General features: G+C 53.7%; 1 protein-coding gene across 2 annotated transcripts in view; it reads left to right on the top strand.

Moving 5' to 3' along the window:
- LOC144949318 (myocyte-specific enhancer factor 2C-like) overlaps positions 1 to 24577 on the top strand; it is a 102566-nt gene that overhangs the window by 51391 nt on the left and 26598 nt on the right. For both annotated transcript variants that reach the window (XM_078879275.1, XM_078879276.1), the window contains one exon: positions 22727 to 22852. In XM_078879275.1, the coding sequence (XP_078735401.1) occupies positions 22727 to 22852 (126 nt within the window). The remainder of the gene's footprint in view (positions 1 to 22726; positions 22853 to 24577) is intronic.

Below are 24577 nucleotides of genomic sequence, written 5' to 3'. Positions count from 1 at the left end.
CGGAGGGGGGGTTTGGATGTGGGCGACCGATGCCCCCCCCCCTCTCTCCCCGGCCTTGCCCCCCCCCCCACACCCGGTGGGGGTGATGTTGGGTGGGGAGGTGCAGCGAGAACGAGTCGAGCCCGGCTGCTGTTGACGCCTTTGGCGCGGACCAGAAAAACGCGTTTGATTGCTCGCCCGCCTGTCCGCTCGTCCGCCCACACAGGAATGGACGGGACGATCAGAGACACTCGGCTCCCTTGGTGATGGTGGTGTGGTTGGTGGTGGTGGCTAAGGCGGTAGTGTTGCCCCCACCTGTCCCTCGTTTTCCCAGTATAGTCCTCTGGTTGAGGAGGGATGGGCAGCTGTCGCGGCAAAGCTCTGCAAGCCTTCCCCGTCCGGTGAAACTCTCGATTGCGCAATGATGCGTCCCTGCCGAATAATTCACCACGAAAGGCGACGCGATTACGCACGGGTCTTCCCGTCTTCAGGTGTTGCGAGATTTTCTTATTCTTATTCACCCTGCCACGACGGTGTTCCGGTTATTTCGTGCCGCGGCGGTGGCAAGCCTAGGCCCGTGGCGGTGGCGGAGTCCGCGACGCTGACATTAACCCAGGGCTGAAAATATTTCGCCAGCCTCCGCCTGTTGCCACCGACGGCCAAAACAGTTCCTTGGAGATGAAAAAAAATACGACGCGAATAAAGGCGAACGCTCTGGGGCGATGGCCCTCGATTATCGCGGCACACCGAGACGTTGTTTTTGTTTTAACCCAGTTGCCGAGCACGGGCCACCGAAAAGGTCCAAAATGTCAAGCGGCCGGGAGGAAAGAAAAAAAAAGATGCGAGAAAAGCACAACCAATGGTGTGCAAAAAAAAAAATTGAAAGCTTTTCTTGAATTGAACGAGGATTTTATTTTAAGAGCTTGGGGAAAAGCGACGGACTACGATGGGAGGGAATTGCAACGGGGAGCAGCGCGACTGGGAGAAGCAGGAAGAGAAGCATTGTGATCGGCAGTGTGGTTGTTGGTTGGTGGTGGTGGTTGTTGGTTGGTGGTGGTGGTGGTTGAGGTGCAGTTGCGTTCAAACGCTTTCATCAACATCAGTGTTGCAAGCCATGATCTATCCACGCCTGGATGAACGCTCCCCGCGTCTCTTCAACCCATCCCTTTCGGTAACGCGCCACGACAAATATCCCACCTCGCCGCCTCTCCGCGATGGGACGGAGGGTTCTTCGTGAATTCAAATTCACGCGAAACGCCTCTTGTCGGCGCCTATATTTGGGCGAGGGAGGTGGGTCGGGGCGATTTGCGCATACCCACCAAAAAAACAACTCCGGGTATAATTGCTTGGTTATCCGTGGATAAATGCGGATAAACAGGATTGCATTCACTGCCACGTTTTGGGCCACTCCTCTTATCTGCGACGAGATCTGAACATTCATAAGAGACGATCACGTGACGTTCGCATCATCATCAGCCACGATCAATCCACTGCTAGACGGTCCCGGAATCTGAATCCCGGGACCGCGAGAGCTGACCTCATCACTCCGGTTCAATACCAAGCACGCGATTGATATCTCAACGCTTTTTTGCGCACTTTAATTTGCATAAAGTGTGCGTGGATCAGCCGAGAAGTCATTCCCTTCAGTACAGTCCCATGCGCGCTTACAATGACAAGGTTAATTCATTTTTTTACTCGATATTACATGATGAATCGTTGCATTGTCACATAGACGTGGAGTAGTGTATCCCAACTGTACCAGATTAAATGTTGTTAATGGTATGCGGCAGGGGTTAGGGGTATTATAATTTCTAATGTATAAACTCGACCCGATCGGCAATGTGGGGGAGCAGGTGTTTTTAGTTAGGGACTTTTTTTTTTGTTCACGCGGGGCTTGGCATTTCATTTTCGAGGAGCCTCGTGGAAATTTGTGGTTGCGTGCGTGCGTGCGTAAGTGCGTGCGTGTGTGCGTAAGTGCGTGCGTGTGTGGCTTGCTTGTGCACGTGTTGCGAGCGGTGGAGCGGTGGTTAGCGCAGCACGCTATGAACCCGCCGACGCGAGTTCGATTCCCGCTCACGGCCACCAACACCGGCTACGATTATCTGAACCGGTCCTGGGCATCGCTAAGGTCTTGGGTCAGTAAAGTACTTGGTGCAGTGTATAAACATCTCTACTAGAGAAACAAAGGTGCTTGGCATAGTCCTCTTTAGCAAACAAGCAAAGGAACGTTTGTAACTTTTCTGATTATCTTGCGTTTATTAGGACCTATCTGCGGTGGTCTTTTGTATTGCTACTTAACACTTGCTCGCTATCATCACGTGCCCCAACGGCACAGTCTGCAAAGGCTAAGAGGCGTTATAGGTAAGGGGGGGATGTTTGTCTGTACGGGGAGCGGTGGCGCAGTGGTTAGCGCGCTGCGTTACGAACCCGGCAACCCGAGTTCGATTCCCGCTCACGGCCAACACAAGCGACGACTGTGACTCGGTCCTGGGCCTCCCCTAGGTCGACTCAGCCTCAAATGAGACAAAGGCGGTTGGGCGTGGTGCTGGCCACCCACCCCCTCGTATGCCGTGCCGACCTTCATAGGTGCTACTTGTGAACAGCACTTGCCCCAACAGTCTGTTGAGGCTATGCCGGGGTGATCTTTGTCTTTGTACACGCATCTGCCCGTGTTCCTAAATATCCCAACTCCACCACCAAAACCTCCACACCCAGAAGTTGTGGTTTATGTTTTCCCTGACCACGCGGAGGCACTGCTGCGAACCACGACGACAACAGCATCATCGGCCATCACCCACGCACAAACACTCACATGGCAACAAATTGTTGACTCGGCTCACAACGTTCCCTTTTTTACAAACACCTGCTTTACTTAGCCTCTGGACACAGAGAATGTAATAATTGTAATGGGTTGCTTGCCAAAAATATCTTACTTTTTTTTCTTTTACATTTTGCGTAAGAGTGTTCGAGTGGGTTTTCGTCCCTTGCTGCAATTTTTCCCTTTCGGGTTCATCCCGTCTGTGACGTCCGCCCCTACGTCTACTCCCTGTCGCCCCTCTGCGACGCGACGCTTCGCGTTGCCAAACGGCCCGCGGCAGTGGATACTGCACAACTACTTTCGAGGGCATCTCGAGCGAGCGTTCTATCCGCTTTTGCGTACCCTCGCTCTGCGTTACGAGGGCAATGTCTGTTGCACGACAAGACGGAAGCACGCGTGGGATTGCTCTGGGAGACAGGGAGAGAAACACACGTTGGAGGGAACTTATCCAAATTGCACAAAATATTGGCCAGACTTACCAATAGACTTTGGGCAAGACCAGGGCCAGATGAAGTTTCTTGTAGGCCCTAGGCACTTCTGTTTTGTTCATACATTTCTACAGTTTGTACTGCTGCCCTTGTTACTACCGCCGCTGTCTCCGATCAAGCGCAGGACAACAACGATCGTCTTCCCTTGTGCCACTCTCTATCGAGAATGAGATTGCGCGAAAATGACCATTTGAAGATGTTATTGCTAATTTATCAATGATTTTTTTTCTTTTCGAAAAGTTAATCTCCGGTGTTAATTTCTCTCTCACCTTGTGAAAAAAAACTACTGACATTGACATGACTCACGATTTAATTTGTTTTACTTTATACCTACTGTACGTGACTTTACCGAAAGAACCAAAGAGTATGGATCCCTGCAGTCACGAAAACTTCAAATCTAGAATGACTCTGCCTCTTTGTATAAAACACTGTGCCTAGCCTTGCTTTATAAATATATGTATTCAAGAAGATATCTTGGTTACATTTTTCTTATCATACAAACAAAAACAACATGGTAAAAATGTTTTTTCCCTAGGCCTTTTACTTTTCGTAGGCCCTAGGCACGGTGTCTACTGTGGCCTTTTGGGTAATACGGCCCAGGGCAGGATCCACCGCATAGAAGGAATGATGGCGGGTAGACTGCACGACTAGGGCTGAACGATGAATTGATTTAAAATCGAAATCGTAATTTGAAACAATGCAATTAGCAAATCGCAAAAGCTGCGATTTTTTGCGATTTGAAAAGTCCTATTACTTTCTTCTTGGAATTGTTTTATTTTTTATAATTATTATAACTTTATTCATTTAACTTCACAATTGTTCCATGTTTCATTGTTCTATTTCAATTATAATATTTTAATAAATACATATTGGAAGCAATTAATATCTTTTAAATTCTCATCCTTGCATTAGAGTATATAGAGCAGTTCATATTTTGATGGTATCATGTGATAATGCTCCATCACATGTTTTACATCTATTACACAGTGAATATTGAACTGAAGCTGAACTTAAAAAAATGTAATCGCTAACGCAATATCTGTCAGAAAAATCGCAATTGGATATTTTCCCCAAATCGTTCAGCCCTATACACGAGTGACGGAATATTTTTTTTTTTACTTTCAGAGCTGAAATTTTGGATAAATTGAGTGCGGAACGAAAACTTAATGCGTTTTTTTTTACAATAATTGGTGACCAGGGTTGTCACCATCGCATAATGACGCTTGACGACGCGGTTGGATCACAGGCAGCGGCTGAAACCGGGATTCTAACCCAGGATTCTAACCCAGGATTCTAACCCAGGCTCTCGGCGTCTCTGACCGTCTGGCCCGCCCGGTCACCTTTTAAGTGAAACTGTTTAAACCGCTGCGGCGATATTAATCGGCAAACGTGTGAGTCACAGTGTGTGGATGAATTCGGGTGTGGCTGAATGTATGAATGAATGGTGATGTATTTAATAGATTACAGGCTTTTGAGCCAGCCCTTAACACCAGCCAACTAGATGCAACACGCTTGAAAACAGGATAATCCTTCACCTCGGCTATCAAAAATATTGCCAACACACGTTCCTATTTTTAACCACGTGCCATTTGCTTTTTTTTTTAATAACATCATGTAATGCTATGTCCAGCTACTTGATTTATGGGGCACACGCGCGCGCCCACGCACGCAAAAGTCAAAGAGACCCTCGGGGCAAGCACCTGTTATGGGCTGGATGGCACACACGGGATGGTTGGCATGGCCAGGACCCTATCCGGCCGGTCGCCCTTGTCCCCCCCAAAAGCTAAATTCGCACACCATTTCAGGATGAGTTGGACACCTCGTGCCCCGGCACAAGTTCTGATACTTTCCTGCCCGCTGTAGGGCAGGTAGTACGAGAACACGGGAATCTGACTCGCGCGTCACCAGCATCGGAGGAGAGCAGCGCTTGAACAAACTGTGCCACCCAATATGGAGGTCTCCGTCAGCCAGAACTAGGACCCATATTTGTTTCTGGGTTAGGCCACGAGTTGGTTTTATGCCCAGATGATTGTCATGAACTCTCTCCATCGCTACCGTTGAGGAAGAGCAATCTTGTGGTGGACGGTTACTGACAAGAATCTTCGCGTCAAACTACTTGAACGTGGCCTTAGCCCAAAAACAAACATGGATAACTGTGCCACCTATTGCACACGCCTACACTCACACACACACACCCGTGGCAGCCCACGCTGTCTGGAATGTGGCCATCATCGTCCCCACTGCTGCTGCTGTACATTCACCGCCAGTGGCGTTCAGTCTACGCCAGTGTTGGCAACCTGCAGCCCGTGGGCCGTATGCATCCCGTAGGGCCTCTTGTGGTGGTGGACTGGTCTCAGTGGGCCTAGGGTGATGCATGTACGTATGATGCATGTATGTACGTATGATGTATGTATGTTGTATGTACGGTAGCGGCAGCATAGCAGTTGGCGCGCCGCACTACGAACCCGGCCAGCCGAGTTCGATTTGCGCTCACGGTGACGATTATCTAAACCGGTCCTGGGCTTCCCCTAGATCGACTCAGCCTCAAATGAGTACCTGGTGCGGTGTGTAAACATCGCCTTGAGCGAGACAAAGGCAGCCGGGCGTGGTGTTGGCCACCCACCCCCTCATGTGCCGTGCCGGCTCTCATAGGTGCTCGCTAACGGCACTTGCCTTAACAGTCTGTTAAGGGCTATATAGGGGATCTTTGTCTTTGTTTGTATGTACGGTATATATGTTGTATATGTATGATATATGCATGTTGAACTTATTTTCGCACTGTACCTAGCCAACCGTGCTAATCAGAGGTGCGATGGGGTCGTGGTTAGTGCACGATCACGATGTCAAGCCTGCTGCCCACTGAAATGAAGGAGGGACGCTCACATGGCCCGCTAAACTCGTCAAGGTGCTCTACACCGACTCATAAGAGGCACTTGAAGGCCCCACCTCCTTCGCGCGGCGTTACGAATTGCATCGTTGCCGTAATTGTTGTTGTTGTTGCTTGTCGCGTTTTGTTTCGCTTCCACTCGTGCGCTCGGCTGTTCCAGGACATCTCGCTTATCTGGCGCGCTCGCTCTTTTTCGCGCCACGTTCGCCGGCGAGCGCCGCGAGGTACGGCGCTTAATCATCCACCGGGTTTTATTGCGGCGCCATCATCCATCGTCGGGGTGGGTGGGAAACTGTGAATGTGGGGAGGAGAAGGAAGAAAAAAGAGTTCCGCTTCGAGCGACGCGACCGAAACTTAGCGAGCCGTCGGAAACGATGGTGACCTAAAAGCGATCGTCGCTCCTCGGGAATCGATTGTCGAAGTTCGAAATCCGTGCCTTCCCCATCATCGAGTCCGCTCCAAAAATCGAACCGGATTGTTTGGCGATACCGCGTGGGCGGCGGTGCACAAGCACAAACAACAACGACAACAACTAAAACTCGTCAGCAACGCTGCCCCAAAAAGTTCACAGCAGGCGACGTGTCTCGCAATGGCCCTCTGAACCCAGTAAACATTCCGACGTTGGCATGTGGTTGCAACTGTCGGCCAAAAATTGGCCCAACATTGGCACAACGTTGGGCCCAACGTTCCGTGTTGATTCGAAGAGGAGGCCAGCGAGGCCAAGGTGAGGCAACGGTCTCCTCCCGGACCGGATTTGACGCGCGCGCGAGCGAACGTTTTAGCGGCACGGCGTGTCCCGCCGTGATCGGTGGCAGCGACAGCACCGGGCAGCTGGGCTCCCACCGGTCACACCGTGCAGCGGTGACTAACAATGCCAAAATTAGCAACCCTAGCCTGAACATTTATGAATTACTCAGCCCCCTCACCACCACAGCCTCCGTCCGCTCAGCAGCATGAGCGGGTGCACCGCAGTTAGCAGTTTCGGCAGGTCGCGTGTGGTGGTGGGGTAAAGCGTGGGTGACCGCACCTCTCTCGGCTTTGTCGCCGGCGCGGAAGAGTTATCACCGCCGGTGCCCTCTAGGGTGCCTCTCTCATACCTCCCCCCCCCCATGAGCAGCGTCGCCAGCAGCGTCGCAAGGGGTCACCTCGCAGGGGCCGCACCTTTTTTATGTTTCGGGGGCGATAAAGGAAAAACTCGGGACGAAAGCAACGGCGAGCAGGAGCCATTTCGGAAACGTTCGTTTGAAACTCCGCCAAACATTCCTGCATTTGATTTCTTTAATTTCTTCCTTTAAATGAGAAAAATCTGTCTTGGGGGGACGGGGGAAGGGGGGCCCTAGAAAGAAGATCATGGCAATTAGCGTACAGTAAGCGCTCACGGCACGGAACGCGATTGCCTTGCCGTGCGTTTCCAGCCGCCAGATTTGCGTCGTCCCGAACCATAAAGAGCGCCGTTCTTCCCTTGAGACGAGCACGCGCTGGAACACAAATCCACGGCACACCTCACGCGCGTTTTGACTTTTGCAAAAATTAAATTCCAAATCTCGCCGTTTTCCCTCCACCCCCCCCCCCGACATCGATTAAAAGAGAGCTCCGCTGAACCGACACAAAGTGTGGGCAGCAAAGGGCAGCGCAGAAATGCCCATTGTTGTGCAGTACTCCTATGGTGCCACGTCCACACTTATCTGCCTTCACCAAAACCTGCAATTAATCGCTCGGGTGACAAGGTAATTAATGAGTTGGCAAACGATCCCTACGCCCCGCACAGCGTGGGGAGGCCTTCATCCAGCAGTGGATTGGCGGAAGGGTTCATGCAGTACGTAAATGTACACATTGCACTTAAGAGGCATAGAAGAGAGATGCATGCTGGGGATGACACTGAGAGAGACACAAAGTGGAACACGTGGATCAGAGGACAAACGCAAGGCAGAGACATCGCATTGACCGTGAAGGAAAGTGAGTGGGCTCGGACAGGACACGTCATGGCTGGAAGGGATGATGATGATGATGATCCATCATGATGATGATGATCGTCATCATCATGATGGATGAGACTAGTTATAGTGTCAGCCAAAGAGGAGGGAATAAGCCCCAAAGCACGTTGACGTGCGGAGATGGAGCGATGAGATCGGTGCGATGGATTGCGCATGAGCGAGACAGAGTGTGGCATCGCAGGATCGCGATGGACGGCGCCGGCGTGGGGAGGCCTTCATCCAGCAGTGGAGAAAACATGGCCGGTGTATTCCGTGCTCGGCTGAAGCTGACTGTGTCCGTTCGGAACTGGGTGGATGTCTTCATGTAGATCGGGCGATTGTAATGAGCAGCCGTGCCGGTGTTTCATGGATTTTAATGATTATTTATTTTCGTCCTCCTCCTCCTTATGGGAGATGACTAACGAGGGGAGGCTCAGGCACGCGGGGTGGGTCTGTGCGGAGCTGGGGGCAGGATGTGGATACAAAGACAAAGATCCCCCTTGTAGCCTACATAGGCTGTTGGGGCAAGTGCTGCTGGCAAGTACCCACTGAAACTCAGCACGCTTGCACGAGGGGGTGGTGTGTGGCAAGCACCACGCCCGGCTGCCTTCGTCTCCCCTTACCAGGCACCCATGTAAGGCCGAGTGGATGCTGATAATCCTCACTGATGTTGGCCGTGGCCAGGAATCAAACTCGAACTGGCAAGTTTGCAGTGTGCGGTGAGCTAACCGCCGCGTCACCGCTCCACCCACGGATTAGACATACAGCACAAAGAGTTCCCCCGTATAGCCTGCATAGGCTATTGGGACAAGTGTTGTTAGCGAGTACGGTGGCACGACGGATTGGCGTGCCCGGCGCCACGCTCGGCCACCTTTGTCTCTCCAATGCTACGCAAAGAGAGACGCACGCGCGGAATAAGAGAGAATTTTCTTTTTCAAAATTTCGCCGGGGCTTTTTTTGTTGTTGATTTTTTTTTAACGCCGGCTTTTGGTGAAAATCCCACAATGCATTCGCAACGCTCGGAACAAACCGACGATCGTTGCGACGAGCAGCAGCAGAAACAGTGCGCGCGTGAGAGCGTTGTTAATTGTTATTTATTTCAATTTTCGTCTTAAACTTTTTTTCTCTCTCTCTCTTCTTCTCCTCGTGTGTGTTCCATAACTGCGGGTACTTAGGCAGAAAAAAAACACACCCTTTCCTTCCCTTATCCCGATCCCATTTGCGGCCGGATTTTTTTTTTCCACTTTCGTGACCTCCGCCCGCTAAAAATAGCTCGGGCGTCCGAGCTAAAAATAGCGCTGTGCCCTTGGTTGGGATTTTTTTCTCCCTCTCTCTCTGGCTCTCTCTCTCTGGCGTGGGTGGGTGGGGGAAACGGCTGGGATTGTGTTTAAAGAAAAAAATACACGAAAGAGTGACGCAAGGAAAGGGAGGTGTGGGGCGGGGAGGTTTGTGCGGGGTGGAGGAGGAAACTTGTCAAGACTTAAACCGACGTTAAAGAAAACTCGACCTTCACTCTCCGTCTCTTGGTCTAATCACGCTTAGCCGCCGATCGCGACGTAGAACCCTCGTCGCGGCGAACGCGCGCCGCCGCGAGCCGCGTCCAACACTTTCCGTACCGTCGGGTAAAAATAAAATAAAAGATGTATTTTTGTTTATTGCATTTCAACGCGAGCCCAATAAAGAGCATAAGCCGCGACGCGGTCGGGGCGGGTGGGGGTACAAAAAATCTGCAGGGACCTCACCTGGGTTTCAAGTGGGCCCACTCACCCACCGCCCCACCGAGTGGTGAGGGACGTACCTTCCCGTCTTTAAAGTTAGCCGATTCTGTTTGGGCCCTTTTCCTTCAACCACTTTTAATCATTATCCGCACTTGACCGCAGAGGTCGCAATCGGGTACCTGTACCCTACCCAATACCCGGCTACCCGTACCCGGCCGGGTACGGGTACCCGTTTGCGACCCTAGTGCGGCCGGGTACGGGTACAGGTAGGCCGTGAGTAACTGGTGAGTAACAGTTTGTCACTGATTTCGGGTAGGGTACGGGTACGGGTAGGGTACGAGTACCTGTACCTGGCCGGGTACGGGTACCCATTTGCGACCCTGGTGCGGCCGGGTACGGGTAAGGAATCAAAACCCATTTGCGACCTCTGCTTGGCCGACGACGTCTTCCGGTGCCTTCCTTGACTCTCTCCGGGCTCAGGCGTTCGTTTGCAGCTGAGCAAGGCCCCCTTGTGGGGCCGATCTCTCGCTACGAGGAGGGCCAACCGCCCCAAGGGTGACCGCGGCCCAAGACTGTCAGCAGTCGGTGGCAAGTTACCGGGACATCGCAGGGCGGGAAGGGGAAATGGATGGGGGTGTAAATTCGGGGAAGCCCAGAGCTGGACGCAAAGCGCGGCGCTGTTAAGGGAAACGGCCCGCGGAAACAGATCTCACGCAACTACTTCTGAGATTACTTCCAAGTGATCTTCTGGACGCACAACGCATTGGCACGTTTCCTGTCCGGCGCCTTCCTGCAAAGTAATGCTCGAGTCTAGCAACATGAAGTGAAAAACAAATTCAGCGCGACTGATTTTGTTGTTGTTGTGCGCTCATTAGTGGCCGGGCTGAGGCCACCAACTCAGTGCACCTGAGAACCCATTTTAATCTGCGGTTGATGGCCGGCTTAATGAAACCCAGGATCTCAGTGGTCCCAGCTCAGTGTCTCTGATCCTCTTCACCAATTCTGTGACCTCGAGCCCTTTGCCTGTTGGTGTCTATGGGAGTCTACGGGTCACCTTGAGCGCGCTTCTGTCTCCTGGTGGCAGCGGTCATGCACATCGTCACGCTCGATGAGAACTCGGCCGCTCGTTGTCACCGCCGACGGAGAAAACACAGAGCGGACTAATGTTTTCGTCGCAAACGAGCGCGTCGGTGAAAGTTATCGCCGGTGGACGCAGTAAACATGCAATCTTATTGGTTCTTTCGGTAAAGTCACGTAGAAGGAAAATAATAAAATAAAAAAAATATGTTTTATTTTTATTATTTTCCTTCTACGTGACTTTGCCGAAAGAACCAAGAAGATGAATCCCTGCAGTCACGAAAGCTTTAAATCGAAAATAAACATGCAATGTTCGGCCAACGTTGGCATGTGATTGGAACCGTTGGGCCCGACGTCGGCCCAGCGTTCCGTGATCACTGGGGAGGATCCGCGCTTTGGTGGGTAAGCCGTAGTCATCGTCACGCTTGGCGGCGGTTCGCCCGCTCATCGCCGCCACTGTCGACTTGAAATGTTAATAGAAACACGCGAAAATGATTGCTCTTGCCGGCGCAGGGAACGAACACACGGGCGGGCGAACGCACGAAACAAACGCGCAGAAAACTCCGCGGAATGGCAAGCGCGTCCGGCTAAGGAGGCACAGTAACCGCTAAAAAAGCACACACGCGCAGAAACTACGACAAAAAAAATGTTCATTTTGATCGCTGAAAAGAAAAAAAACCGTCAGCTTTCTTTGTCTTCTTTGGACACGAATTTGCGAGTTTCCGATACCAGGCTAAGTGTTGTGTTTTCTTTGGCCTCTGGCACTGCCTCTCTGTGGTCAGTTGGGGGGGGGGGCAGGGAATTTAACGGGAACACACGTTGGTGCGTGCGTGAGTCTGTGCGTACGTGAGTGTGTGTACGTGAGTCTGTGTGGGGAGCGGTTGTGCCGCGGTTAGTGCGCTGCGCAACGAGCCCGGCGACCCGAGTTCGATTCCCCACTCATGGCCAACACCAAATGACGATGATCAGAACCGGTTCTGGGCCTCCCCTAGGTCGACTCAGCCTCAAGTGAGTACCTGGTGCGTTGTGTAAGCATCGCCACTGAGGAGACAAAGGCGTCCGGGCGTGATGTTGGCCACCCACCCCCTCGTGTGCCGTGATGGCCTTCATAGGTGCTCGCTAACAGCACTTGCCCCAACAGTCTGCGAAGGCTATACGGGGGATCTTTGTTTTTGTCTTTGAGTCCGTGCGTGTATGCGTGAGTCTGTGCGTGTGTGAAGTGCGCACGTGGCCGTGGCTGCGCCGTTCCCGTGCTGCTCTTTCCCAGGTGTTGCACACTGAGTTTTTTTTCCAGCGGAGGAAATGACGCCCGTAGACGCTTGGAGAAGAAGTGTGTGTGTGTGAGTACACGTGTCCGAGTACATATGCGTGCTAGTACGCATACGCGCGATTACGACCCGAGTTCGATTCCCGCTCACGGCCACCACCAACGACATCGACGATTATCTGAACCGGTGCGGGGCCTCCCCCTAGGTCGACTCAGCCTCAAATGCGTGCCCGGTGCAGTGTGTAGTAAACATCATCCCTGGCGATAACAACGGTGGCCGGGCTTGGTGCTGGCCACCCATCCCCCTCGTGCGCCGTGCCAGCCTTCAGCGTAGGTGCTGCTGAGTGCCCCAACAGTCTGTGGGAGCGTGTGGAGACGTGACCCCTTTGATATTGTGGTCTCTTGAACGTGGGGTTGCTGGGGTTGGTTCCACGTTGTGCGCAGTGCCGGATTATCCTAGTCGCAAAAGTAGTTACATATGCTACGGGCCCCGTACTTTGAAGGGCCCCACGCTAAATGCTTTCAAGCTGTCACTCCCGGTTCAGTGATTCTGCACTTGCTCTATTACTATAGTACTATACCGCCTTCAACTTTTTACGAACGACTGGGTGTTCAAGGTTAGCGATTTGTCGTATTACCTGGCTGTATAGCAAATGAAAAAATACAATTACTTTACTGTGCGAGTTACAAATGTGCGTTTTAATATGTATGTGTTTTTCGGGCCCCTTTATAACATCTGCTACAGGCACCACACTCGCTTAATCCGGCACTGGTTGTGTGGTTGGGTGGGGGGCGTTGGTGGGACAGGGCTGGGGGGGGGGCACCATCCCAACAAGCCTGAGACCCCCCCCACCACCATCCCCCCCGGCTACTGGACCAGACTCCTGTTATGTAAATACGTGCAACATGTGTTGAACATTTTTTTTTCCGTTGTGAAGGCACGGCCGAATTGCAGCTACACCGCCGAAAATTCCTTTTTGCCACACTTCCGTTGCAGATAACGGCGCCACAGAGCGGGAATTGGCGATGGTGGAGTGGGGAAGGGGTGGGGGGGGGTTTGGGGAGGTGTGAGGGGGCCCAGGCCGGGTTTGACCAAAGTTCACGGAATTTCGCGTTGAAAGTTCTGGCTGGTGACGCACGGCTCGCACGGCAGTAACGAACTCGGCTTTCGAGCAACGAAGACAAAGATTACTCTTCTTGGTTCTTTCGGTAAAGTCACGTATAAAGAGAAAATAAGAAATGTAATACTAGCATACGACGTTTCGATTGCAACACAAGCAATCATCATCAGGTATAAATGAAATAGAAACACAAATCTAGTATACTTAGAAATGTAATGTAATACAACATAACAGTCAACACCCTACCTGGTTGATTATGTTCTTCCTGAGAATGCTAAATTTGAGAGAGAGATACATAGAGAGAGAACTATGTTTGTTCTCTCTCTATGTATCTTTGTGATATTTGTCTGCTTATATGTCTGTCTATATGTATCTGGTTCTGTGTTTAATCTCTCTCTCAAATTTAGCATTCTCAGGAAGAACGTAATCAACCAGGTAGGGTGTTGACTGTTATGTTATCCGACTCTCTGTTGTATTACATTACATTTCTAAGTATACTAGATGTGTGTTTCTATTTCATTTATACCTGATGACGATTGCTTGTGTTGCAATCGAAACGTCGTATGCTAGTATTTAATTTATTATTTTCTCTTTATACGTGACTTTACCGAAAGAACCAAAGAGTCATTCCTGCAGTCACGAAAGCTCCAAATTAAGTTTAAAGACAAAGATCCCCGCCGCGTGGCCTCTAACAGGCTGTCGGGGCACGGTGCTGCTAGCGAGTAGCACCTACGAAGGCCGGCACGGCACACGGGAGGGTGGGTCGCCAGCACCACGCCCGACCGCATTTGTCTCGCCAGGAGCAATGTTCACACCTCACCAGGTACTCATTTGAGGCTGAGTCGACCTAGGGGGAGGCCCAGGACCGGTTCAGATAATCGTCACCGGTGTTGTTGGCCGTGAGCGGGAATCGAACTCCGGTTCGTAACGCAGCGGGCTAACCACTGCGCCACCGCTCCCCACGCTCACTGGGTCACTGTCGCTCTGCTCGTTTCCCATCAAACAACGTATCTGGTGATTACCGCTGCTACTGCTTCAACGGCAGTGGTGGTTCGCAAACAATAACAACAACCCAACACATTCGTCAATCAAACCTCACTTCTTAACAGGCTCCGGTCTTAAAATGAGGCCTCTCCCCACCCGTGCCTTGAATTATTATCCTCCACTAAAACTTCGAACAAACGTGCAGTTCAAATAGTAACTCGGTAAGTCTACAAGCAAAACCGTTATTTAGCTTTCATCAGTGAATGAAAATATGTTTCATAAGGCAACGCTTCGGGAAAACGTATACTGTTGAGAAGGGCTGATTGCCCGAAACGTTTGCCCGCTCGTAAAATATTTTCCTTCGAAGGCCACGCGGCGATATCGGCGCGGGCGCAAGCGACGTCTGCAAACGGAAGGCGGCGTCGTTGACGCCACGGCGGTGAGGCGATAAGTCTCCGCTGGTCGTCGGTTCGGGGGGATTCAGAACAGTGGCAGGCAAACGTCAAAGGGGGCTTTAGACGTTTTGGGTAATTCGGTGAGGGGGCCGATATGACGGAGCGCCGATGAATCGCCTGTTAGCGATTCTTCAGGGCCGTGTGACGCCCGTTGGAATCGCCTCGTTGCAGACACTGGGGTCTGCCATGTCCACTATGGTGTTTCAAGACGAATCAATCAAATTGCGACCCTGAATCGTGATTATTTATCGGATGAGCCAGGGGGCGGAGGGAGTGAGGAAGGGAGGGGGGAGCAATTGTTCGACCTGGAATTATCTCGGTAAAAAAAAATACTGCAAAAATTCGGAATTAATTCCAGTCCTAAGATGCATATGCAGTGCTCAACTAAATATACTTTTGAACTTTGTAACGCATTTAACACTGGGTCATTTGCATGTTAGGGAGGTAACTCTTTACGCTGTTACATTAAATGTACACAAAAGCTTGAATTATGAAAGCATAAGATAACTTGCATGGTGGAGTGGCGGCGCAGTGGTTAGCGCACTGCACTACGAACCCTCACACGCCGCCTGAGTTCGATTCTCAGCCAGGGTTTAACGCGAGTGGCCGAGCGACCCCGAACCGGTCCCGTGCATCCCCCTACCCCGCGATAACGGCACGGTGAAGTATGGTGAAACAACCCGCCCACTACGGACACGGCGCAGGAGAAGCCTCCATCTCGGCAGCGGAGAGACCGCGAGCTCCCCGCAGCACGCGGCTCCAGGGAGCATCGAGCCATCATCGGCGCTCACCTCCCCCTGCAGAGCCACAGTAGTGGAAATTCCACATTCCCTACGGACGGCGGGCGAGTCTCTCCATAGGGGGTATTCATTTTTATGGACACCCCGGAGCTTTGACGTGGGCCAAGTCAACCCTCACAAAAGCGGGATTCGAACTCGCGACCTCTCTCAGATCGCGAGCCGCTCGCTCCCACCACCGAGCCACAGCACCCCCACCCACCCACACACCCACCCACCTACCCACCCACCTACCCACCCACCCATCCACCTACCCACCCACCTACCCACCCACCTACCCACCCACCCATCCACCTACCCACCCACCCATCCACCTACCCACCAACCCACCCACCTACCCACCCACCTACCCACCCACCTACCCACCCATCCACCTACCCACCCACCTACCCACCTACCCACCCACCCATCCACCTACCCACCCACCCATCCACCTACCCACCAACCCACCCACCTACCCACCCACCTACCCACCCACCTACCCACCCACCCACCCACCCACCAACTCACCCACCCACCTACCTACCCACCCACCCACCTACCCACCCACCTACCCCCCCACCTACCCACCCACCTACCCACCTACCCACCCACCCACCTACCTACCCACCCACCCACCTACTTACCCACCCACCTACCTACCCACCCACCAACCTACTCACCCACCTACCTACCCACCCACCCACCCACCTACCCACCCAACTACCCACCCACCTACCCACCCACCCACCTACCCACCAACCTACCCCCCCAACTACCCCCCCCACCCCAGGGCCCCCGTTTGCAAGCGCCGGCGAGAAGCGATGAATCCACAAACTGACGCTGGACCGTCACTCACAGCATCTGGAGAGGTTCTCAGCAACCCAGCCTTGCCCCTGTCCTGCCTCGACTTGCCCCCATGTGCTACCACCCCCCTCCACACCACACCCCCCGCCCCCGTGTCCCTCGTGTGCCAATGCTGACCCGTGGCACAAGCGCAGCCCTGGCTCCGTGAGTGCCAATTCCCCATCGGCCCCCTTCTTCGCTGCCCGCCTGTCGCCTTGTATGGTCATGCGAGCGAGCAGCCGAAGGGATGTGGTGCAGCGGTGGGAGGCAGGGGGGCAGTGGATGGATGGGAGGGAGGGAGGTTTGACGGGAGGGGCGGTGGTGGTGGATGTTGTTGATGGTGGGAGTCGCTCGCTCGCTCGTTCGCTCACTCACTCACTTGATCACCAGGTTTTTGCTCTCAATTGCTCACTAGCTCACTTGGATGTTGATGGCGGTGGGAGTCGCTCGCTCGCTCGCTCATCGACACACTCGCTCGCCGCTCGCTCACTCATTCACTCTCTGGCATGGATATTGTTGGCATTGATGGTGATGACGGTGGTGGGTGATGATGAGTGTGGGTGGGTGGGTGTGGGTGAGTGTGGGGGCGTGTGGGTGGGTGTAGGTGGGTGGGTGTGGGTGCGTGTGGGTGGGTGTGGGCGGGTGTGGGTGAGTGTGGGTGGGTGTGGGTGGGTGTGGGTGGGTGTGGGTGAGTGTGGGTGGGTGTAGGTGGGTGTGGGTGGGTGTGGGCGAGTGTGGGTGGGTGTGGGTGAGTGTGGGTGGGTATGGGTGAGTGTGGGTGTGGGTGGGTGTGGGTGAGTGTGGGTGGGTGTGGGTGGGTGTGGGTGAGTGTGGGTGGGTGTAGGTGGGTGTGGGTGGGTGTGGGTGAGTGTGGGTGGGTGTGGGCGAGTGTGGGTGGGTGTGGGGGCGTGTGGGTGGGTGTAGGTGGGTGGGCGTGGGTGAGTGTGGCTGGGTGTGGGTGAGTGTGGGTGTGGGTGGGTGTGGGTGAGTGTGGGTGAGTGTGGGTGGGTGTAGGTGGGTGTGGGTGGGTGTGGGTGAGTGTGGCTGGGTGTGGGTGAGTGTGGGTGGGTGTGGGTGGGTGGTGGGTGGGTGTGGGTGGGTGGGTGAGTGTGGGTGGGTGTGGGTGAGTGTGGGTGAGTGTGGCTGGGTGTGGGTGAGTGTGGGTGGGTGTGGGTGGGTGGTGGGTGGGTGTGGGTGGGTGTGGGTGAGTGTGGCTGGGTGTGGGTGAGTGTGGGTGGGTATGGGTGGGTGTGGGTGAGTGTGGCTGGGTGTAGGTGAGTGTGGGTGAGTGTGGGTGTGGGTGAGTGTGGTGGGTGTGGGTGAGTGTGGCTGGGTGTGGGTGAGTGTGGGTGAGTGTGAGTGTGGTGGGTGAGTGTGAGTGTGGGTGGGTGTGGGTGAGTGTGGGTGAGTGTGAGTGAGTGTGGGTGGGTGTGGGTGAGTGTGGGTGAGTGTGAGTGAGTGTGGGTGGGTGTGGGTGAGTGTGGGTGAGAGTTGGTGAGTGTGGGTGGGTGTGGGTGAATGTGGGTGCGTGTGGGTGTTGTTGCCCGTTGGCGGTGGGGCAGGGAGGTGTGAAGACAGGTGGCAAAACAGCTGAGGATGCCAGGCATAAGTGGGGGGGGGGGGGAGTGAAGGGGGTGCCGGGGGCTTTGCGATGTGAGTGACGGCGGTCTGGCTGTGTGGTTGGGGAGCTGCCATCGCGCGAGCGAGAGAGGTTATATGGGCACGATGGGCGCGCGGGACAGAACGCGACCGCGGCTGCCCGTGTACCCGGGCACGCACGCACCAATTAAGGCCGGCGCGACACACGAGGTGGGATGTGAGGACATCACCGTGCCCGGCCGCATTTGCGTCGTCAGTGCCGCCCCAGGTGCTCATTTTAGGCTAAGTAGATCTAGGGGAGCATCCAGGACCGGTTGAGATATTCGTCACACCGATGTGGGCCCCTGGTCGAGAATCGAACCCGCGGGTGGCTGGGTTTGTAGTGCGGCGCGCTAACCGCTGCACCGCCGCTTCGCGCAAAATACCAAAGATCTCAGAGCGTGCAGCATTTTGAGGCTGTCAGGGCAAGTGCTGTTAGTGAGTGTGCACAAACTCACGCTAACACACACAGTCACGCACACACACAGTCACGCACGCACACAGTCACGCACACACACAGTCACGCACGCACACATCACACACGCAGTCACGCACACACACAGTCACGCACACACACATCACACACACACAACACACACACATCACACACATCACACACACATCACACACACACATCACACACACACATCACACACACACACAACACACACACATCACACACACACATCACACACACACATCACACACACACATCACACACACACACATCACACACACACGCGCATGCGACGAGGAGGAGCAGTTGCGTGCAACCGCGTGCCTAATTGCGCCGGAGGTTATTTATATATTTATTTATACGGCTATTTACTTCCCCCCCCCCCGACCTGGTCTCTCTGGTGGCGGATAATTTTAGGCAGGACCCCCCCCCCCCACCCCCAGCGGAGTGCGTGACCCTGGGCAGCATCGGCGGCAACGGCTCTCCCACCTCCCTCTGCCTAGCCCCCCCCCCCTCATCACGACCCCCCCGAGACTCTCCACCCCCCCCCCCTCTCTCGCCGCTTGCCCACTCGCTCCCCCCTCTTATCTCTCTGGCCGTACCTGTCCGTTTGAAGGTCAACCCCGCAGCCTGACCTTGCTCGAAGGACCGGTGAGGAGGGGAACGTGGGAGGGGTACGGGGAGGTGGCTAGGAGATGTTAACTACTTTGCCTGGTGTACAGGAGGTCGTGGGTTCGATTGCGACCCCTGACGCCTGTTGTATATTTGGAGTTTGCGTGTCTCTCTCTCATCATCATCACGGTGGCTAGGAGATGTTAACTACCTCGCCTGATATACAGGAGGTCGTGGGTTCGATCGCGACCCCTGACGCCTACTGTATATTTGGAGTTTGCGTGTCTCTCTCTCTCATCATCATCACGGTGGCTAGGAGATGTTAACTACCTCGCCTGGTATACAGGAGGTTGTGGGTTCCATCCCGACCCTGACGCCTGCTGTATATTTGTAGTTTGCGTGTCTCTCTCGCCATGGTCGCGTAGATTTTTCTCCGGGTCCTCCTGTTTTTCCCCTCCACGTTTAGAATCAACATCGCCACGCGTTCAGAGTATTTGGCTGCTGATATAAATGTCCACACGATGATAAGCGACTTCTCGTTGAGCTATCATTTGTGGCCAGATCGCTTCTGAAAAAGAGTTCCTAGAAAGCTCAGTGGGGCCTTACCTGGTAAAAAAAAACAAGCAGACAAAACTTGCCAGCAGTGGCGTGAGCGAGCAAGCGCTTTCAGGGGCTGCACCTTTACCTGTTCTACAAAGACGTCAGCACGACCGTTGGGTGCTCAGCTGCACGACGAATAATGACGATGCGGTCGGCCCCACTGTTAAGTGTCGTGCACTTTAAATATCATTCCAACACTTCTTGGACTTCATAAAGAATGTAAAAGGTGGGCTTCTGAGCCACCTCAGCCACCGCCACCCCCCGGCCGGCCGGCCGCTCCCACCGCCACCGCCGCCGCCGCCGCTGCGAGGCCGACTACGGCCGTGTCACTTCGTCCCGGCTCCAAAAAAAAACCCCGAAAGTAACGTTTTGTCTGCACGACCTCGAGGCTTGCAAACGACAACGAGCGGACAGACCACGCGGCCCGTCGCGATCGCGTCGACGACGGCTAGGAACCACGGCGAAGGCCGCGACGCGTTTACGTGACCCCCCCCCCCCCAACCCCGCGCCGACCCTGCCGGGCCGACAGGCCGCGGCGCGCTGGAAAACAAAGTTCTAAAATAGACGAGCGGCGGACTCGCAGCCTTCGAACGGCGCTTCTGCGTCCCGCGTGCTGGCAAGCGGGCGTCGAAACTTCGGCTGAAAATACCGCGCCGGATCCTCTCTTACGCCGTCACCGTTGCCGAATCCTCGCGAAACTGATGTCGCCGCCTGGCGCTACGCAGAGCAAGGGCGGACGCCACGTGAAGTCTCTCTCCTCCAATGATGCCACGTGTTGTTTTTGTGACACGGATTGGACGCAACTCGACGAATGTACGAGGGAAGACATTTTTTTTTTAAACGCGAATTGGATGTAACGCGATCGAGTGAACGGCGCGAGTAGGAATAAGCGTCTTCTTGGTTCTTTCGGTAAAGTCACGTAGAATGGAAATAATAAAATAATAAAAATAAAACATAATAAAATAATTCTCACGACGTTTCGGCCACAACGCAAGCAGCTGTCCTCAGGTGAAGAACAGGTCTGTCGAGAAGACAGAGTCTGAATGACTTCTCGACAGACCTGTTCTTCACCTGAGGACGGCTGCTTGCGTTGTGGCCGAAACGTCGTGAGAATTATTTCATTATGTTTTATTTTTATTATTTTATTATTTCCATTCTACGTGACTTTACCGAAACAACCAAGATGATGAATCCCTGCAGTCACGAACGCTTTAAATCGAAATTTAGGAATAAGTGGTCGTGCGGTTGTGTGGCTGCCTCGGCGTATTGCGTCACACGTGGCACTGGGATGCTGCTGGATGTGTCTAGATGCTACGCACGAGCCTCAAGTCTTCGTTCAGCCTGCGTACGCATCTCGCGTGTTATCACGGACTGTGATTGACTATATATTATTTATTATAACGCGATTTTCCCATCACGTGGTTTACTTCAGGAACGCAACTACCACGTTACAGGAGAACGGACTGTAAATACCAATTATTGGATTTCCACACCGATATTATCCCCGCGGCAGCGCTCGTTTAAGAGAGCGTGAAGTCTGAACCGATTCCGGACCGGTTCTGACTTTCTGGGACACGTGAGCAGAGCCACGATCGTTAAGCAAATGCTGTTGGGACTCCCGGATGCTATTGGCATGAGCACTCCACGCGAACCGCGGGGACCGTGTTCCCGACACGCAAAAAGCAGTGTCGTGCACAAACTCACCGTGCACCCGAAACGGAACATTATGGGTCAGAGCAGACATAAGTAGAACTCCGTTCCGTCTCTCCCCACGCAAATACAAATGTGTTTTATTCCATCAGCCTATTCGTCGGCTTTCCAGACCAATATTATCCTTGAGTGTTTTTTTTTAAGAGAGGAAAAGAAAATGCGGGGTAGCTGGGTAATTTCTGTTTCTGCTCTGACGAAGAGCCTTTGCCTTACATTTGTTTTTTTATATATATTTTTCAAAAACTCAAGTAGATCTCGTTCTGTCCATCTGTAATGGGGGGGGGGGGGGGGGGCGGGTGCACGCGGTGACCGTCGTGAAGATACTCTTAGGTTTTTTCGGTAAAGTCACGTAGGTAAAAAAATAGAAATAATAACAGAAATAAAATAATAAATCACGACGTTTTGGAGGCAAAACGTCGTGATTTATTATTTTATTTCTATTATTATTTCTATTATTTTGATTATGATTTTTTTCTTTTTTACATACGTGACTTTACCGAAAAAGCCTAAGAGTATGAATCCTTGCAGTCACGAAAGCTTCAAATCTAGAATCGTCGTGAAGATGATCCAGCATAGCCTAAACGTGAGCGCAACGTCGCGTTGCTACGATAGGTAGGACAGCGGCAAAATTGCCCCCTAACGTTGCCCCCAGGTGCTGCCCCAGGCACTGCCCCCAAGTGCTGCCCCCCAGCGGGCTGTTACCCCGACGGCCGTATTGGCTTCGTGCCGCGGGTCGAGGTGACGCGTCTGCTCGGAACTCCTCTTGCGCAGCCGGCTCCGGTGCGTCGCCCCGGACGCTAAGAGGACGCTCTGCGGAATGGGATATCGCAGAAGTACATCTGAGGTCTCTTCGGGAGGGGGGGGGCCTGGTGCTGTCCACACACTTTTATGGGGAGCACCCGCTGCGCTTTCCCACGCGCCTCCGCTGCTAGAGGGAAATGTTTGTCACGTTTTTGTTTTTAAAATTCTCAGAGCTGGAAAGTTAACGAATGTGATATGATGACCTGACTTGTGCGGTTGTTGGTGACCGGGTTGAGACCCGGCCTGCGTTCCAGGCTCACACCTGGATTCGAACCCAGGCTCTCAGTGGTGCTGGCTCTGTGACGGCAAACTAAATCGTGCCTCTCTCTGTGTCTCTCTCTCTCTTTCCGTGTGTCTCTGTCTCTCTCCCCGTTTCCCTCTGCGTCTCCATCTCCTACGTCGCTCTTTGCCCCCCTGCCCCCCCCCCTCTCTCTCTCCCGTATCTCTGTCTTTCTCTCTCTCTCCATCTCTCTCCCCCCGCCTCCGTCCGCGTCCCCGCATCTCCCTCCGTGCCCGCAGACGCTGCGCAAGAAGGGCATGAACGGGTGCGAGAGCCCCGAGGGCGACGTGGATGAGCTGCTCGGCCCGCACAGCCCCATGGGACAGGACAAGTTCCTACGCGACGACGGAGACATGACGGGGAGGGTGAGTTTCCCCCCCCACCGCACCCACCCACCCCATCCACGTCAGAACATTTCCACATCAGTCGACGAATCTCTGCTGCTGCATCGTTCCCTCTCCCCCACGCCGACGACAAATCGGCGTGAAACGAAGCTAAAGAAATCAGTGCCCGGGTGGCGCTCCTCCGATCGGCCGTGCAACCACGAAGCGTCGGATCCTTGACTAACGTCGGCTTCCCAAGCGTGTGCGCGCGGATGTGTGTTTTCCGGTGTGCGTCCGTTGTATGCGGTGTGTTCGCTTAACCCGCTCCAGCCACTAGAGGCGCTAACCATGCACAGCCAATGCCTGAGCCACGAGCCACCCAGTTGCAAAACATGCGCGTGTTTTGTCAAGGCAGGAACCAAGTTGACATTGGACGTTGGGCCGACGTGCATCCAACGGTTGCAACGACAAGCCAACGTGAGCCCAACGTTGGCATGTTTACCAATCACGCTCGAGAAGAAGCGGACGCCGCAGAGCCACTACTTGAGATCCCATGAAGCGGACCTCTTCCGCACGCAGGAGAGGGGGGGGGGCAGCGCTTTCCCACCCGCTCTGCCGACAGAGAGCGAGGCTCGCCGCACGACAGTCGCACCGATATATTTTTTTTCGAATTGTTTCTCGGAAGCTGCAATTTTTGGCCAAATTCAGCGCGTGACCAAGAACTTCCCGTCGCGCGACGTAATGCAAGCGGTCGTTGTTTTTTCTTTCACTACCACTATTACCGTGCCACCGCCCTGCGGGGCGTTCGGCGAATCTGAGGCTCTCCCTTCGGTTTGCGTGCGCATTCAAATAGCGGCCGGGCTGGTACCGCCAGCTCTCCGCACCTGAGCACCCGGTTTAAACACGGGCGGCGGCTGAAACCCGCATCCGAGCCCAGGATCTCAGCGGTGCTCAGCGGCTCACGCGCTGTGACCTCTCCTGACCTCTGAGCAAGTCGGCCAGCTCCCCGTCTGGTTTTGTTGTTGTCGTGTAAAGCCAGAGATAGTCATTTTGCGGCGCCCCAACGCGGACCCTTGCATCTCCTCCACTCGCACCTCCCCCCCCCACTACACAGCCTCCCACAACTCCTCCACTCCTTTGCCATGCCCCCCCCCCACAAACGCCACTCCCGTGCACCTACTTTGCCCCCGGCCCTCCGAGCATCTCGTCGCGAGCGCCGGTTTCCTGTTTGCTGCACTTAAACATTCACTGCATCAACATCACTCACTGCCCCCCCCTGCACCCCACCGCACCCCACCGACCGTAACCTCCTCCTCCGTCCGCACTGTCGTTCCTGTTTATGCTCGGACTCCCTGACACGCAACGCGCTGCCTTTAATCGCTCCGTGCCTGGCGGTAGTCGGGAGATGTTGTTTGCGCGCGACGATGGTTGTAATGATAAAGCTGCTGATGATGATGCTGGTGATGATGATGATTATGGTGATAATGATGATGGTGGTGGTGCTGCTGATGAGGGTGCTGCTGCTGGCTGAGATGTTAAACTATGCTGTTGCTGCTTCTGATCACGATGATGATACTACAGTACAGCTGATGATTATGCTGCTGATGATGGTGCTGATGCTGCTTCCATCAATAATGACTGATGGTTATTCTGCTCATAATGACAGCACTCCTGACGGTGCTACTGTTCCTACTTGTGCAGATGATCGTGATGCTGCTTCTGCTGATGCCTTAATGTTGTTGGTGGCATTAACCTTATTCATGATCA

The sequence above is a fragment of the Lampetra fluviatilis genome, chromosome 53, assembly GCF_964198595.1.
Source record: "Lampetra fluviatilis chromosome 53, kcLamFluv1.1, whole genome shotgun sequence".
In the NCBI taxonomy this organism is placed as follows: Eukaryota; Metazoa; Chordata; class Hyperoartia; order Petromyzontiformes; family Petromyzontidae; genus Lampetra; species Lampetra fluviatilis.
The sequence above is the reverse complement of the archived record's forward strand: the minus strand, read 5'-3'. Positions and strand labels throughout refer to the sequence as shown.